The 16,583-nt window shown below is 37.0% G+C and overlaps 2 protein-coding genes across 2 annotated transcripts in view; one reads left to right on the plus strand and one right to left on the minus strand.

The window, feature by feature from the left end:
- ube2e2 (ubiquitin-conjugating enzyme E2E 2) overlaps positions 1-13,989 on the minus strand; it is a 33,981-nt gene extending 19,992 nt beyond the window's left edge. The window contains exons 1-3 of the mRNA XM_051866223.1: positions 13,806-13,989; positions 9,939-10,121; positions 4,714-4,764 (exon numbers count right to left, since the gene is read on the minus strand). Coding sequence (XP_051722183.1) covers positions 4,714-4,764; positions 9,939-10,114 — 227 coding nt within the window. The 5' untranslated portion in view covers positions 10,115-10,121; positions 13,806-13,989. The remainder of the gene's footprint in view (positions 1-4,713; positions 4,765-9,938; positions 10,122-13,805) is intronic.
- Positions 1-16,583, plus strand: part of znf385d (zinc finger protein 385D) — a 204,093-nt gene that overhangs the window by 41,136 nt on the left and 146,374 nt on the right. The window contains 2 exon segments of the mRNA XM_051866216.1: positions 14,741-14,810; positions 15,719-15,808. The gene's annotated coding sequence lies outside the window, so the exon portion shown is untranslated.

Raw genomic sequence — 16,583 nt, forward strand, 5'->3', positions numbered from 1 at the left:
AATAAAATCAGTGAGTCTAAAGTCAAAACGTCTGCAGGGCCAAAAGTGCCTATAGTTAAAGAAACACCCATCACGCCTTTTGCCTGGCCATTAGGAGAACCAAAATTGTGTGTAGAAACTACATGAACATTTCCCTTTTCTGAGTTTCAATTCAGTATAACAGCTATTATCAGAGTGTAAGATGGAGGCCTTCGACACAGATGATCAAGATAATTTCTCGGAGGCCGCTCTGCCCCTCCGCCCTCATGAATATGCATATCCTCCCTGCTGGAGCTAATGGTCAGAGGGTGAAAAATGACTCGTGCGGATTCCCTCAGGACCGTAATGCTAATCAACAGCCAGCACCATTGCAGGGAAGGAGAGGTGACATTCTGATCAGCTGCTGAGACAAGCAATTTACAGAGAATGTCAACGCAGAAACATGTACTGCAAGCATCCAGCTAGAGACTGATGCAAGTGTGGGTGGTATCAAAAAGATTGAAATGATAGCCTAAATGAGATTCCTCCTCCAATACATTTACATGCATCAAGGGTAAAATAAAAAAAACACTAATTTTCTTATAATATACATTGCTCATCACCTCATTTCTCAAAGACTCTAAACCCTTCCTTTCCAAGAGCCTGCTCTGCTCTGATTGGTCAGACGGCTCAGTCTGTTGTGATTGGTTGACCATTTGCGGCGTGTATCGGAAACCAAACGCCCATTACCACATCTGAACTTCAGCTCTTCCTCAGCACTTGATACACAGTGATACAAACAGTTACAATGGCGTTGGTAGGGTTGCGCGATTAATCGTATTTTAATCACAATAATATCTGTGACTAAAAATAATCGTCATGATATTTATCCTGAAAACGTGTTTTTATTTGGCATTTGCGTTATCTTGCATTGGTAACAAGCCCCAACTAGCGTTCATGCTTATGGTTGCCAGATGCAAAATGCTTAAATCCCCCAAATAGAGATTTTCCCTTAAAATTATACACTTTTTCCCAGTGTTTTACTTAATCTGTGCAATCTGGCAACCCTGTGACAAATGTGTGTGCTGGAGTTTAACAATCTCTACAGTGAAATTCTGCAATGAAAGTGTCATACAGCCAGTCTTTGTTTCTTCACAAGCCACTTGTGCTATTTGTGACTAAATCTGCCATGATCAAACCTTTAGCGATGAATTTCAATAAATAATTACATGGATCTCCATCTTATTGTTTGCGAGTGTGTTTGCAAAATTAATGCACTTCTGGAACAATACAATGGGGAAAATGAACATAATTTGGAATTATTGTAAATTATATTAGGAGTTTAACTGTTTTATCTTTTGAAGTTCCTAAAAGGTTTTACCAGTTTTCATAATGTTCATCAGTTGAAAACGATATAGCCACTGAACATCGTTCTTTGCTTTACGAATCGGAATCTGAGGTCTCATTTGCACATGAATTGTGTCGCTTAGAAAATCTAATATAAATACAGATTAAACAGCACTCATGCAGTTTGTATTGATTTACAGTTTAATTAAGTTATCATAGTTGATTAAATGAAGTCGGTGTGCCACCTACAGGCCTTTTGGGTGAAGTGTAGGTTGTTAAATAACGTGTGAAATGGCCATTATTACATAACCTTTTTGATAGAATAATCATGATTAATAATTGCGATTATAATTTTGAGCAAAATAATCGTGATTATCAGTAATCGTGCAGCCCCAGGCGTCGGTTTTACTGTATCAATTCAAGTTTCATCCTTTTGAAGTGCATCAAAGTGATTCACAGCGCTGAAAACAGCGTCTTCTCGACATGAACAACACGAAACCAAACTCTTCCAGTCTCAGATACAACTACTGTGATTGAGGGCAGGGCAAAGCAGACATTTTTCGCGGGCAGCTAATGAAGACCACAGGCTGGCATTATGCAAATTTGATATATTTTTACATAGGTATGTAACAGGAAGTGAGAATTGGACTTGGAATTGCTGAAGACTCTTTTCGCTAGTTCAGAATCTATTTTTTTCTTTTAAGGTCCGTTCACACCAAGAACGATAACTATATTTGCGTCCACACCAACGAACGATAACTGTTTATTCTAAGCTCGAGCGCTGCGGTTTCAAAGTGTGTACAACATGTTTTTGCTGTTCTTGTTGCATTTACATGGCTTTAACCAGCAGATGTCCTCAGCATGCTATATTTGGAGTGAATAGCTAGTGTAATCGATCTAATCTGACAGTGAATTTAGCTGACAAAGTGAGTATAGGGGGAATAAAAACAACGCCTAGTCTTTTTTACTGCAACTTCAAAGGAAGCAAGACAGTGTTGTTGAAACTAGCGCTGGATATCTGAGGTCATTTTATGTTACACTGTTTGCTAGCCTGGCATGTTTGCTGATCTCATCGTTAATACTTCTCACCATTTATTTTTAATAATAATACTGTTTTCCATATATCCATTTTCTTTAAAGTATCCTTAAAAAGGGGGTCTGACTTGTCAAATAGTGGTGGCTTTTTCTCCGCAATGTCGTCCGCCATTTTAAATGCGTGAGCCCTTAAATTAGAATGGATTCTGATTGGCTGTCAGTGTTTTATCGTTCAACCGCTGCAAAAAAAAAAAAAAAAAAAACGTTCTAAGAGTGATCACAATGATATGTCGTTATCGTTATAGCTGTGGTGTGGACAGTGCTATTATATTATATTTAGAACTATATCGTTATCGTTATAGTTATCGTTCTCAGTGTGAACGGGCCTTTAGGAGACAACTTTATATGTTGTGCGCTTTGTTCTTTGAAACTTTGCAGACATTTTACATTCACAAACAGCTATATTATACACTGCATGAAAAATAGGGGCACTTTATAAATGTTCTTCTATTAAATGTATTTCTGATTTGTTGGTATATACTGCACCATCATAACACCCAGCCCTAACAAGGTGTCTAACACTGAAAAGTCTGTCACCATCACAGTTATGTCTTGCCGCCTGACCACAATTACATCACGCAGTCTGAATTTAGCCGTCCAGCGAGGCCTGCTGGTTCTCCAGACTGACGTCGTTATTCACTCCCTGTAAAACTGCAGCTGGTTCCACGACGGCGTACCACTCACAACATGCTGCCGGAAAAAAAGTGTTACAGTATTTATTCCTAGACCTCAGCATCCAGCCTCAAACGCCGCCTGTTGTTCTCTTTGTTGACAAAATCCTATTACTGTCGGTTCAGCTCACAGGCACAAAAACCTGCACACAAATATCGAAAGAACACCTACAGCTTTCTTTTGCAGCCGGCATAAACTCAATATCAATTTGGAGACACTCTTATTGACATGGGAAGAGTTGAATAGAAAGCACTCTCACAAAACAGCACCGCTCAATTCTCACTCTTATGTAGTGAACGGCTTGCGAAGTGAAAATGATTTATTATTACATTGGCATCTGGGACACATTTCTCAGGTATGAATGAAGTTACAGGATAAAAAAGAAACCACAAAATAATATATAATCCATAAAAACATCTCTCAGTGTCATTATAATTCCTAAAAGCGAAGATTTCAGTGCTCCAAGACATACATGTGATAACTCTGAATATGACAGTTTATCAGTGATCTCCAGTTACAGACATTGATTTATTCTGAAAGCACTGATAGTATCTTTATCCAACAATATCCATGTCTTAATCTAAATAGAAATGGAGCACTTTGGATTGAAACTCACAACGTTTGTGCTCCACACATGAACAATATGCAGTTTTCTAGGTGAAATCTATACAGGCTTTGCACAAAAGATTAACATGACGGCACATGCTAGTGGATGAGTTGAATCAACTCCACAGCAACTACATAAATTTATCCACTAACCATTCATAAACGTCTAAAAGTTGTAACTTCTTCCTGAGTCTCTCCATCAGTGTCGACTCTGGTTTGAACAATGTAAGGCTGAACACTTTCGTCATTTTGGCTGCGTGAGATTCTCCAGCTTTGTTGTTGTTGAGCAACCAAAGCGTGAGCTGTTAAAGCTCCGCCCCCTTCTGGAAAGGGGGCCGGGAGCAGCAGCTCATTTGCATTTAAAGGGACACACACAAAAACAGCGTGTTTTTGCTCACACCCAAATAGGGGCAAATTTGACAAGCTATAATAAATGATTTGTGGGGGATTTTGAGCTGAAACTTCACAGACACATTCTGGGGACACCAGAGACTTATATTACATCTTGTGAAAAGGGGCATTATAGGTCCCCTTTAAAAAAACAAAAAAAAAACAAAATATAACCACAACTAAAACCACTCAAAACACCTTTAGAAACCGCATATCAATGCCCTGGAAGTCATCCAAAATGCCTAGCGAGATCTTAATCTAAATAGATCCGGGCAATACAAAGGTATTATCCAGTCTCTCACGTGACGCTTCTCAGGATCGCTCTGAAATTTAGTCTCTGAATGCAAGGGCTAGTGGGTAATTATTCTCTTGATACAAACATGAGGGCAATCAATGCCAATGTCAGTTCCAGTTATGTGCTTTATTACGGTGTGGCTTTTCCTCCGCGGCCCCTAGGGAGCCCCAGTCACTCATCCCCGCGACGGCACATGTGGCGGCTCTCTTCTCACTCGCGCGCCTGACAGCCTCATCAACACACAATAACCATTATCCTCTCTCGGCCATTATCTCCTCCCCCCCCCCCTTCTCTCTCTCCAGTGGAGGCCAGCACAAAGAGCAGCCCGTTTAGAAACACCACACGCTTACCTGCAGTTCGGTGGAGGGTCAAGTGTGATTTCTGCAAGCTCCTTCTGAATCCTGCAACACAAGAAAGCATTTATTTATTCAGCGGTGATCAGAAGGCCATGTGCACAAGGTTGTCACTCCTCTTTTTTGACTGCTTAATTTTATTCTGTACACAGTCAGTTTATTTATGAGAGCGACAACCACATTTTGCAACTCGCGAAATTCAGATAGTGACAGCTGTATTTACATAAAATCATCATAATGCGTGTGAACTGAACTCCTACATTACTTGTCTTGTCAAGAATGCCTAACACCAGGTTAAACCGGAATTTCAATTCCCTGTATAGCGTATTGAAATGCATTTAAAAGCAATTTTTCAGCAAGTAGGTGGCCTAATAGATTTCACAATTTTCAAAATGCTCTTCAATCTGAATGTCCCTGGCATTTTCTGCGAGCAATATCTGTTATCATCTCCGAGGTCAAAAAGAGCAAAGTCGTGTGAAATCAAGCGGTTTTTCATTTCCAGAAAAAGTGACTCACACACACAGAAGTGACTGCGACGATGCCAGTTACTTAAACACACGTTTCCTTCGACAGGAAACCATACATCATCAAAATATCAACCATGAGTAGTGGGTTGCTGTTTGTGGGTGTATAAGCCGCACTATATCATTAAAAAGCAGCAATAAGAGTAAGTTGTTCAGACGTTAAATTGATTTATGACACCAGACAAAAAGTAACTGCTGTGCATGAATAAATGTCAATATATACAGCAACTGTAGTACACCTACTGTTTGAAACTAGGCTCAGGAATGAAGATAAGATTTTCTATATATATATATATATATTATATAGTGCTTACATTTATTAGACCACCACCCAATGTAAGGTTTGTGTCACAGCTGCCCTAAACTAACAGTATTGGTGATTGCCAGAATCATTTTTCATGTTTCTGTAATGGTTAATCCACCAGTATGTATAAGCTCTTTAGTCACAGTAGTGTTTCTAATGCGAAAATATAATTATTGGATTTAATAGATTCAAAGATAGACTGCACAAAAGTTTCATCAAAAGCAAGTCTTTGGAAACAACTAGAAATTATTTGGAAGGCAGTATAACAACAGAGACTGTGTACATAAAAACAATGGCAGAAAGAATACAAGCTGTTATCGGGTCAATGACGTGACGGGTCATTTTTTTGTCCAAAGGCCTTAATAATAATAAAAAACACAGATATGACATTCAAAGTATGTAAGGTGGTACAACTAGATCACTTTTATTGAATCCCAAATTGTAATTATATTTTGCCACACAGAAAGGTATTTTAAAGATTTTATCAAAAATGTCATTCGGTTTAACCGTCCAAAGGCCAATACAGCCATTTAATTTGTGATTAAAATATCTTACAATGTAATAAATGTATATATTTTTTATTCTGGCATGATTTTATAACATCATATATCAACATAGTGCAAAATGATATTAAAATTATGAGTAGAAGTCGTTGCTTTGTTATGAGAAAGAATGTCCGGAAAAATTTATTTCATTGATGTCATTCGGAGTAACCAATATAAAGGGACCATTTTGGATCAAGTCATGCGGTCAATATCATGTGACAGGATGTGACATCATTCAGACACCTGCAAAGGACCACATGGTCATGAAGCAAAGTAACTAACTCTCTCTTAACTATTTGAAAAATTCATGTTTTCTCTTGCTCATACGCATGACCCGAAACATCAGGTCATTCGGTACAACCGCTATAAAACATGGAAAATGTTGTAATATTTTAAAAACTTGTACTAAATATAAAATGTTTGCTAGCTAGCTAGCTAGCTGTCAGCCTGTTAGCATTGTTTAAAATTATCATCATTTGGTATAACCAAAAGTGTCATTCGGTAAAACCGAAATTTTGGTTAAACCGAATGACTTTTTTGGGACAAATTTTGTCCATCTTGGAAAAAACAACAAAAGCAGTGTTAATTGATTATAAAAACCACAATCTCATTGTTAACTCTTAATAAACCTTCAAAATTAATCATATCGCCATTATGTTTTTTTTTTACACTTTTAAAAACCTTATTCGTCAATGAACCTATCAAGGCTAAAAATAAAAATAAAATATATAATTTTTTTGGTTATTATGTGTGAATAAAGAGTATTTAGTTGTTTCAGTTTGTTATTTGCCTAATAAATAACAATAAAATGTTTAGTTTTAAACAAGTTTCTGACAGATTCCTAAAGCACTATATTATATATATTGTTTTCTTTTCTTTTCAAATCGTAATTGCATACAATTTATATCTGTTTTATAGTTCTGGATGAAATATCAATTTATTGCATAATTTAAATGCAATATAAAAATTGCCCATTCCTTTTTTTTCCTCAGAAGGAACAATAGTTTCCATCTGTAATTGCATAAACAAATAAATAACAGCATCCAGCTTTGGAACGACATGAGGGTGAATAATTCTCATTTTTGTGTGAACTACTGCTTTAACAAACCCCAGTCGTTCGGTGGAATCTGAGTCGATTCTCATCTCCGCACAAGCTAATTGTTTTAATTCTTAGGCCCAAAACATCAACACAGCTTTCATGAACAAACACCTTTGATGTTGACGTCTGAACCCTGAGGCTTCTTGTGTAACATCAAGCAGACAAAAACCATCCGCAGTCCAAACGGGAATGTTTGGATCTTGATATGTACTCAGAAGCAGACGGAACAGGATGCTGCAGTCACTGTTATAAAAAGCACCGTGTCCCAGCAAAGCTTTGCTCAACTGATTGCATAATGCCATCGTACTGCAGTCGGGCCTTCAGAGAATCTAGAGCCTTGCCAGCAAGGCCCGTTCACAGAATGAATGTGGAGTGTAGAGAACAACAGAAATGCATTGAAGTGCGCTAGTCACCTGCTCCAATCATCTGCAAAAATACATAACATTCTTACGCAGAGATCCCTCTGGTGTAAAAGCATCCAAACATGTTATTTTGTCTGCAAGATGAAAGCTTTGACATTGAAAGGTTTTGCACGTCTACAAAAAAGAATTTTCTTACAAGACCGACCAATTCATCTCAACTGGTGGGTCTTTTATATCAGGAAAAACAAACCATATAATCATGCATAGTTATAGTTTAGTGAAATAAATAAGCTTATCAACTTTTAAAAAGAAGGACAAAGCACTTCCAATCTTTTGTTAATGACAAACAAAAGCCACATATCGAATCAAATCCACAGGTTGGTAGAAATGAGCCAAACAAGAGCAATGCCAAGATGGACGGGTTGTGTGACATGACATCATCCTCAAAAACCATTAACAAAACAAGACTACATTAAATACAGGTTCATGTTAATAACTTTAGATCTTCAGTGTTTCATTTCAGTTGCTTAATAACCAATTATGGTGCTGTTTTTTACAATTGCTAGGACCAATTTCTCAATACATAGGTCACTTTTTAGACAGTGAGCACAACAGAAGTCTAAGTGGGCTAAACTGTGGATCATTTATCGTTGCTTTGGCACAAAATTCATTCAATGAAGACATTTTTCAAATGCCATGAATTTTTTCCTCACTCAAACACAAACTCCACCAAAACTCTATGTACAGACAAGCCAATTTGCACTTTTACATACTCTTTAAACTCAAGTTCAAACCCTAACATAATATTTGCATACATTTCTACAGTAATACCATATTGAAATATATTCCAAATCTAAAAAATGAAAGACTATCAAAATGATTAGATGTAGCTGAACACTTATTCGGGTGTTAAGGTCCGTTCACACCAAGAACGATAACTATAAAGATAACAATAAAGATATAGTTCTAAAAATCGTTCTAAGTATAAAAGAATAGCACTGTCCACACCACAGCTATAACCATAAAGATATAGAGAAACGATATCGTTGGGATCACTTTTTTTTTCCCAGCACTTGAACAAAACACTGACAGCCAATCAGAATCCGTTCTACTTTAAGGGTTCGCACATTTAAAATGGCGGATGACATTGCAGAGAAGTTAATCGCCGAGGTCCAGAAAAATCCACCACTGTTTGACAAGTCCTTTTCAAGGATACTTTAAAGAAAATGGATATATGGAAAACAATCGGTCATACCCTCAGAATAAATGAAGTATTAACGATGAGATCATTATACCAGGCTAGCAAACAGTGTAAAATAAAATGACCTCAGGGATCCAGCGCTAGTTTCAACAACACTGTTTTGCTTCCTTTGAAGATGCGGTGAAAAAGACTAGGCGTTGTTTTTATTCCCCTATATTGACTTCATCAGCTAAAAACACTCTTAGATTAGATCGATTACACTAGCTATTCACTCCAAACATAGCATGCTGAGGACATCTGCTGGTTAAATTCGTGTAAATGAAAAAACATGTTGTACACACTTTGAAACCGCAGCGCTCGAGCTTAGAATAAACAGGCTTATCGTTCGTTGGTGTGGACGCAAATATAGTTATCGTTAGAAGAACATAGAACGATAACTACAACGATAACTATTTTAGCATCCACACCAATGCACAATTTTGTTCTAATTATTATAAGTGCTGCAGTTTTGTCGTTTGTCACTTTAAATGCTCAAGATCTTTAAAACAGGATGGATTCTGATTGGCTGTCAATGTGTTTATTATTCATCCACTGGAAAAATTGTTCTGAAAGTGATTCCAGTGATATGGTTTCTCTGGGCCGTTATTGTTATAGTTGTGGTGTGGACTCTGCTCATCTTTTATACAATTTTTAGAACTAAATCTTTATTGTTATAGTTATCGTCCTTGGTGTGAACGGGCTTTTAGTCTTGCAATTTTGTTATAAATAATTATAATTATATATTTTGTCAGAAATAATTTTGTACTAAAATGCAAAAGCATGGATCATGTGTCATATACTGCAGTGAATCCCTGAACAGAGTTGTAAATCTTGTTTACAAACGAAAACATTGTGTAATACGACCTGTTGTTCGTGTTTTTTAGGACACTGATTTATGTGTGACAAAGTGTGTCTGTTGAATGACAAGCTTCCTCTGAAAAATGACTTGATTTCAGACATGTATGATTTGTGTTGGTGCATTTTGAGTGTGAAATCAACTGCCAAGCTGAAAGTTGGTTAGGAGAACTGTGTGAAGGGTTTTGAAAAAGTGACTCAAGTATCGAGAAATGTTTTCTGACTAATAAAATCTGTGTCCTGAAGCAAAACACCAATTTTTGAACAACTCAAGCAAACAGACAGAGCGTTACCTCTTGGCACTGGTGGAGAGTTTGGCTGCGGTTTTACTGGAGATCTTGGTCTCCTTCTTCTTGGGCGCAACCAGATCTCGCTCCTGCTGAGGAGGTGCCGTCTCCCGCTGCTCGATATCTGAACTCCCTCCGCTGGTGCTGGGGCTATCATCTGGTCTCTGCACCTCACTAGACATCTTGGCCCTGTACAAACAGGATTCATACACGATTACATTAGCAGACTGCCGGGTGAAGTCACTGGGGTATGAAGTCAATAGTTGTCTTAATTCCAGCTACGCCGCTGAATAATAAAACAGTGATTTCAAACTGGAATAGAAGGAAGGGGAATCGGATTAACTCTTATCCAGAGGTTTGTTGCTCTATAATATTAATTTTAGAAGTCTGAGCTGTAATTAATAAGCTACATATAACAGCACATCTCAAAATTAGGGATGCACGATATATCGGTCACCATTTTGGTATCGGCCGATATATGTTCTTATCGTTATCGGCCTGATAAGAAAATTTGGCCGATATATCAAAGCCAATAAATAATGGATTATTTCCTTCAGCTGAGACACTTCAGATGTCCGCATTTGGTTTTGAATGGCTTGAAATATGATTGAAATCACTTAAAAAAAATGAAAATACAGTTAAGTGCAACATGTGTAGCGCGAGTCTGTCGTATAGGCTACATAAAATTATAATGAGAACATTATAATTGTGTGTTTGGGACATGGCTTTTAATGGTGAGACTTTTGTTTTTGTAATCAGGCTCTCAAAAATTATAAACATTTTGATTTAGATTTATCGCCCAATATATCGGTTATCGGCTTTCAAATATAAAGAATTATCGGCCAAAATTTTCACATCGGTGCATCCCTGCTCAAAATAATCAAACAAAACAACAAAAACAATGACTTTCTGTGTAAATCATTCATAAAAACATATCACATTCAATTAAATGCAACAATGGTTTTGCAAACGATTTTTGTGAAATCAATTCACTTTGAAACAAGGTAATTGTGACTTTTTATCTCACAATTATGAATTATCATAATTGTGTGATACAAACTCGCAATTGCGAATTATAAAGTCAGAATTGCGAGAAAAAAGGCAGAATTGCGAGATGTAAACTGCGAAATTGTAAGAAAAAAAAAGTTTCACTTTCTTAATGCACGTTTCTGGGGCTTCATGATTAGAACAGTGTAGATTTCAAACTAAAAGTGAAAAAGGTAGATTTAAGTTTTCAGATTTATAAAAACCAGTCTGTGGAAGATGAAAATGAATTGTGCATAAATCCCTCAAAACAGAATTGCTAAAAGAACAAAATCATTCATGTGTAAATCATTCATAAAGTATTGTAATGCTGTCATTGCAACAATTTACAAATGATTTCATGAATCAGGCCTTCTTTCATTTTAAAAACTCAACAAGAATTTAAAAAAAAAAAAAGAAAGAAATCGACCCCTTTTACTTCAATGCATGTTTCTGGTCTTATTGTGCACAAATGTTAAGTATTTCATGCAAATATTGAAATGCATCACCCACTTTTCACAATACAGTCAATTCACAGCAGATAAAACCATCATTGAATTTCCTGTTTCACTCAGAAATACATCCAATTACGAAGTTAAAGCAGTTGCAAACAGCATTATACATAGACATCCTTTTTAGTTAGATTAAGACTGTCACCATAACGTGGCCCCACTTTTCATTCAGGAGGAATTTAAAGAAGGCATTTCCTGTACAGTCACAGGAAGTGCACTGAAATGAAATAATACTCTAGTATTTTCTCTCAGACATTTGATCACAGTCAAATCATGATTTAGATGTTTATCTGATCTGTGAGGGCGATGCGGCTCTTTTCTAACGATGAGGAGAAATTCTTTCTGATGTTATCAGGAGATGCGGCAGCAAGGAAAACCCTCTGATCACAGGCTTTAAAAGCCACATGAGTCCAGCTAATAAATACCTATGGAACCTGCGCTCTCAGCTCAGCATTTAAACGAGCATTAAAGATGCATGGTGTGGAGAATAGAGAGACCTCACTTCAAAGTTGCCCAAGTTGCCAGGCCGGGTGTTCATGGGATAAACACGGAGTTAGGTCACCTCTTTTTAGATCCAAGTCGTAAATGATCACAGATACACCAACAGGAAGGTATTAACACTTCTGAGAGTGGATTTTACGGGTCAACTCGTTTTGTGATAATGTGGGAAATGAGTCATAAAACATTTAAATTGCAGCGCACACGCAGTCATGCCAGAGAGTTAATAGCTCCGAGTCCAAATACAGTCTTTTAGCCACAATACTCTCCGTTTACAGTCCTGCTTGAGTTATTTCACATCAAATAGAGCGTGTTTCATTCCAGTCACTGATAAATCACATCAATGTGTGAGTCTCAGATTCTGTTTAGCGACCTTTAGTCCCTGGTTCACTCATTCAGGGGTAATGTATCTTAATGCTTAAGATCTGGACTGAAATTAAAAGGCTAAACCTCACAAGATCCACACAAACTTTCACAATAATGCTGCAACTCAGTCTTTTAGTATGCACACTGTAAAGTAGCACTGGGCCCAAATTTATTATGTTATGTATTTAACATTTTAAGTATGTAGAAATGAAAATTGACTTTAATGCACGTTTATAGTGTTACTGTGCACAAATAACTATTCCAAATAAGTATTTTTAGGTGTTTATTTTTTGAATCCCAAAGTACACATTTGCTGTAAAATATGGAAGCTTGTTTCCGCCACTGAATAAAAAATAAAAAAGGTAATTGCGACTTTTTATCTCACAATTATGACTTTTTTTCTCAGAATGTGCTTGATATAAACTCGCAATTGCAAATTATAAAGTCAGAATTGTGAGGAAAAAAAGGCAGAATTGCAAGAAAAAAAAATCTGAATTCTGAGAAAAAAAGTCAAAATTGCGAGAAAAAAGGTCAGAATTTCAAGAAGTAAACTGCGCAACTGTAAGAAAATCAGAATTGTGAGATAAAGTCAGAATTTCAAGATGTAAACTGCGCAATTGTAAGAAAAAAGTCAGAATTGTGAGATAAAAAGTTGCTATTATCTTTTACAATTTTTTTTATTCCGTGGTGGAAACAAGCTTCCATAGTAAAAGCACCAATGTAGCGTAATGAGGATTTGTATGTTATGTGCTGTGTGTATACATAAAAACATATTTAGTAATATTTACATAAGGCACCACCAAAGTGCAGTATAAGGATAACATTTTAGGTCCACAAACAACATTTAGGGGTGTATATTTTACTGATGAAAAACAAAAATATATATAAATATGTACTTTATATATATATATATATGTGTGTGTGTGTGTGTGTGTGTGTGTCACACACACTTTTTCCATCTAACAGAACACCCCAAAAAGGCTGTCACCACAATATCAAGGGCTTTCTCCATTTTAAGTACACGTACTGGCAGTATATATCTAGTGTATACTACAATGTGAAGGGCATTATAAGAAATCATTGAAGCACCTGGCTGTCAGACTGCGCTGCAAACGCAGAAACCCTGCTGCTGCCGCAGCTGCACGCGCGATGCGCGTTATGTAGGAGCGTCTATTTATGCGGGAGGCCGCGAGCGCTTCGCGACCCCGCACAAAATATGCCGATCAAACGCACCCGTCGAGCCCCGTCGAGCTTCCGCGGAAATATTTTCCAAAGCCTGGGAAAAACGTGAGGGAAAAAACATGTAACGATTCACCCATGATGACCACGATGAGCAACTGGCTCGGCACAAAGGAGAAGGCTCGTCCCGCACATCCCCGCACACTGAGGGGAAAAAAACAACCACTTTCGCGGGACATTTAGCGACTTTTCACGCACGGTCGAAGGGCTCTGACGGACATGCGACGATATTTACCTGCCGAGCGGCCGTCGATGTGGCGTCCCGATTCGCTTTTCCTGGATGATACCGTGTAGTCAGAGTCGGGCCGTCCGCTCGTTCTCGTCTCGTCGCTATTTAACTGAAGGTAGCAGAAAAAAAGCGATTACAGAAACTGAAGCAGCCGGACCGCCTCTACGCGCGCTCTCGTCTCGGTAGTGCACGCGCAGCGCGTTCGCTTTCGCGCCCGTGTGTGAGTGTGAAATTGTGGGGAAAGATTTCCTCACAAATCTAGAATATCACTCTAATAAAGAGGCTTCATAAACGGCCTAACTAATTTAATGACATGTAAAATGAAAGTCTTGAAAATGAAATCAATACCCGCCATGACAAAAATGCAGTAATTTCCACCCAAATAACAAGGTTATTGTTGTAAAACTGAGGTAACTTCACATTCATCACAAAATAAACTGGATCCCATATTATTTTACTCTGATTTTACCAACAATTAATAGCCTATTAGTAAATAATATTAATGTTACTAATATTATAGTAAGTATTTAAAAAAAATATTACACTTTTTGGCATTTTTATATTTTAATTAATTCTTTTGTCACATTTAATTGTGAGTTCTCATGCTGGATGAAAAGAGATTTTACTATATCACTAACACAAATTTACCATGGTCGATTCGGTTAGAATACCATGGTTATGTTATATGATAAATGCTGTTATAGCCTACATATCTGTAATGAATTTATCAATTAATGGACCATATACGCTATTAAAGAATAAAGATTGTTAATTGGCATTGAACCCATAGAACCCATAGGGTGTAATTTTACTAATGATATAAGGATTTAGTATGATAAAGATGATGATGATCACCAACACATTTTCATTCCTGTCCATCATTTCATGTCACTTAATCTGTCCATTTCATTTCATTGGTGGGGTTTTCATTGTCTTTGCAGGGATTTACAAGCTCAAGTGGAAGCTGAAAAAGAGCAACCTGAGAGGAAAACACACAAGACGGTCTGAACGGTATGGACATTTCGCTTTAATGTCTGCACCATTACACAAAACATGATGATCATGTTCTCCAACATGATTTGAGATGAGCATCTTGAGCTTCAATGGAAGCAAGACTTTCTGAACAAATAATAATAATGATGTACTTTATTTAGAGGCGCCTTTCAAAACATAACAGCAGGTATAACAAGGGAAACGGCTGAGGAAGATCTAAGAGTGCGGGTAGGAGTATAAATGTGAAGCAATTCAGAGAGATATGAGGGTGCAAGATTGTGCAGAGCTTTAAAGTGAAAAGGAATGGATTGATGATTGATGTTCTGTAAGTGGAAATATGCGGACCAAGTGACGTTATTAACGTGTTTTAAAAGACAAGCTACTGTCAAGGTTGACACCCAAACTCTTAACCTGAGAAGATAGGGAAATTATAGAATTATCAATAGTAAGTGAAAAGGTGTCGAATTTTGACTAATTAGATTTAGTGTCAACAAGAAGAACCTCAGTTTTATCGGCATTTAGCTTGAGAAAATTGCATGAAAACCAGGATTTGATCTCATTTAAACAGTCCAAGAGGGAAGAAGAAAGAAGAGTAGAGTTAGGCTTGAAGGACAAATAGAGCTGAGTGTCATCTGAATCGCAGTGGAAATTAATGCCTAATTTCCTAAAAATTTGACCAAGAGGTAAATAAAAGAGGGCTTAAGACAGAGCCTTGAGGAACACCAGTGGTAATAGATGAGAAATATGATGTTGCTCATTTGCTTATTTGACTATTTTAGGGGTACATTGTTCAATTAGATAAAGAAACAAAACATCAGTGCATTTGTTTACATATCATACTCTTAGTTTTTACATATTCTGTATTTTATTTTTTATTTTTTTTTGCATATACTTTAAAATGTTCTGTTTTAAATGTATCCAAGTAGCCGCCCATTCACCCTTCAAAAGACAAGCTATCAAGGTTGACACCGAAACTCTTAACCTGAGAAGATGGGGAAATTATGGAATTATCAATAGTAAGTGAAAAGTTGTTAATTTTGCCAAATTGGATTTAGTGCCAACAAGAAGAACCTCAGTTTTATCGGTATTTAGCTTGAGAAAATTGCACAAGAACTAGGATTTGATCTCATCTAAACAGTCCAAATGAGAAGAAGAAAGAAGAGTGGAGTTAGGCTTGAAGGACAAATAGAGCTGAGTGTCATCTGCAGTGGAAATTGTTACCAAATTACCTAAAGATTTGACCAAGAGGTAAATAAAAGAGGACCTAAGACAGAGCCTTGAGGAACACCAGTGGTAACAGATAAGGAATATGTTGCTCATTTGCTTATTTGACTATTTTAGGGGTACGTTGTTCAATTAGACAAAACAGAAACAAAACATTAGTGCATTTGTTTACATATCATACTCTTAGTTTTACATATCATTCTGTATTTTATTTTTTTCACATATAGTTTAAAATGTTCTATTTTAAATGTATCCAAGTAGCCGCCCATTCACCCTTCAAAAGACAAGCTATCAAGGTTGACACCCAAACTCTTAACCTGAGAAGATGGGGAAATTAAGGAATTAGGTATTACAAGAGGTAAATAAAAGAGGGCCTAAAACAGAGCTTTGAGAAGCACCAGTGGTAACAGATGAGGAATATGATGTCGTTCATTTGAGTATTTCAGGTCATAATGTTTCTTTGTTTTAATAAGAAAGAAGAAAAAAAAGGGATCTCAGGCATTTGGTCCCCACTGTATATTATCAGACATCTCTAAAAAAATCTTCATTTGATAGCCTGTGACTATT

The sequence above is a fragment of the Ctenopharyngodon idella genome, chromosome 16, assembly GCF_019924925.1.
Source record: "Ctenopharyngodon idella isolate HZGC_01 chromosome 16, HZGC01, whole genome shotgun sequence".
NCBI lineage: Eukaryota > Metazoa > Chordata > Actinopteri > Cypriniformes > Xenocyprididae > Ctenopharyngodon > Ctenopharyngodon idella.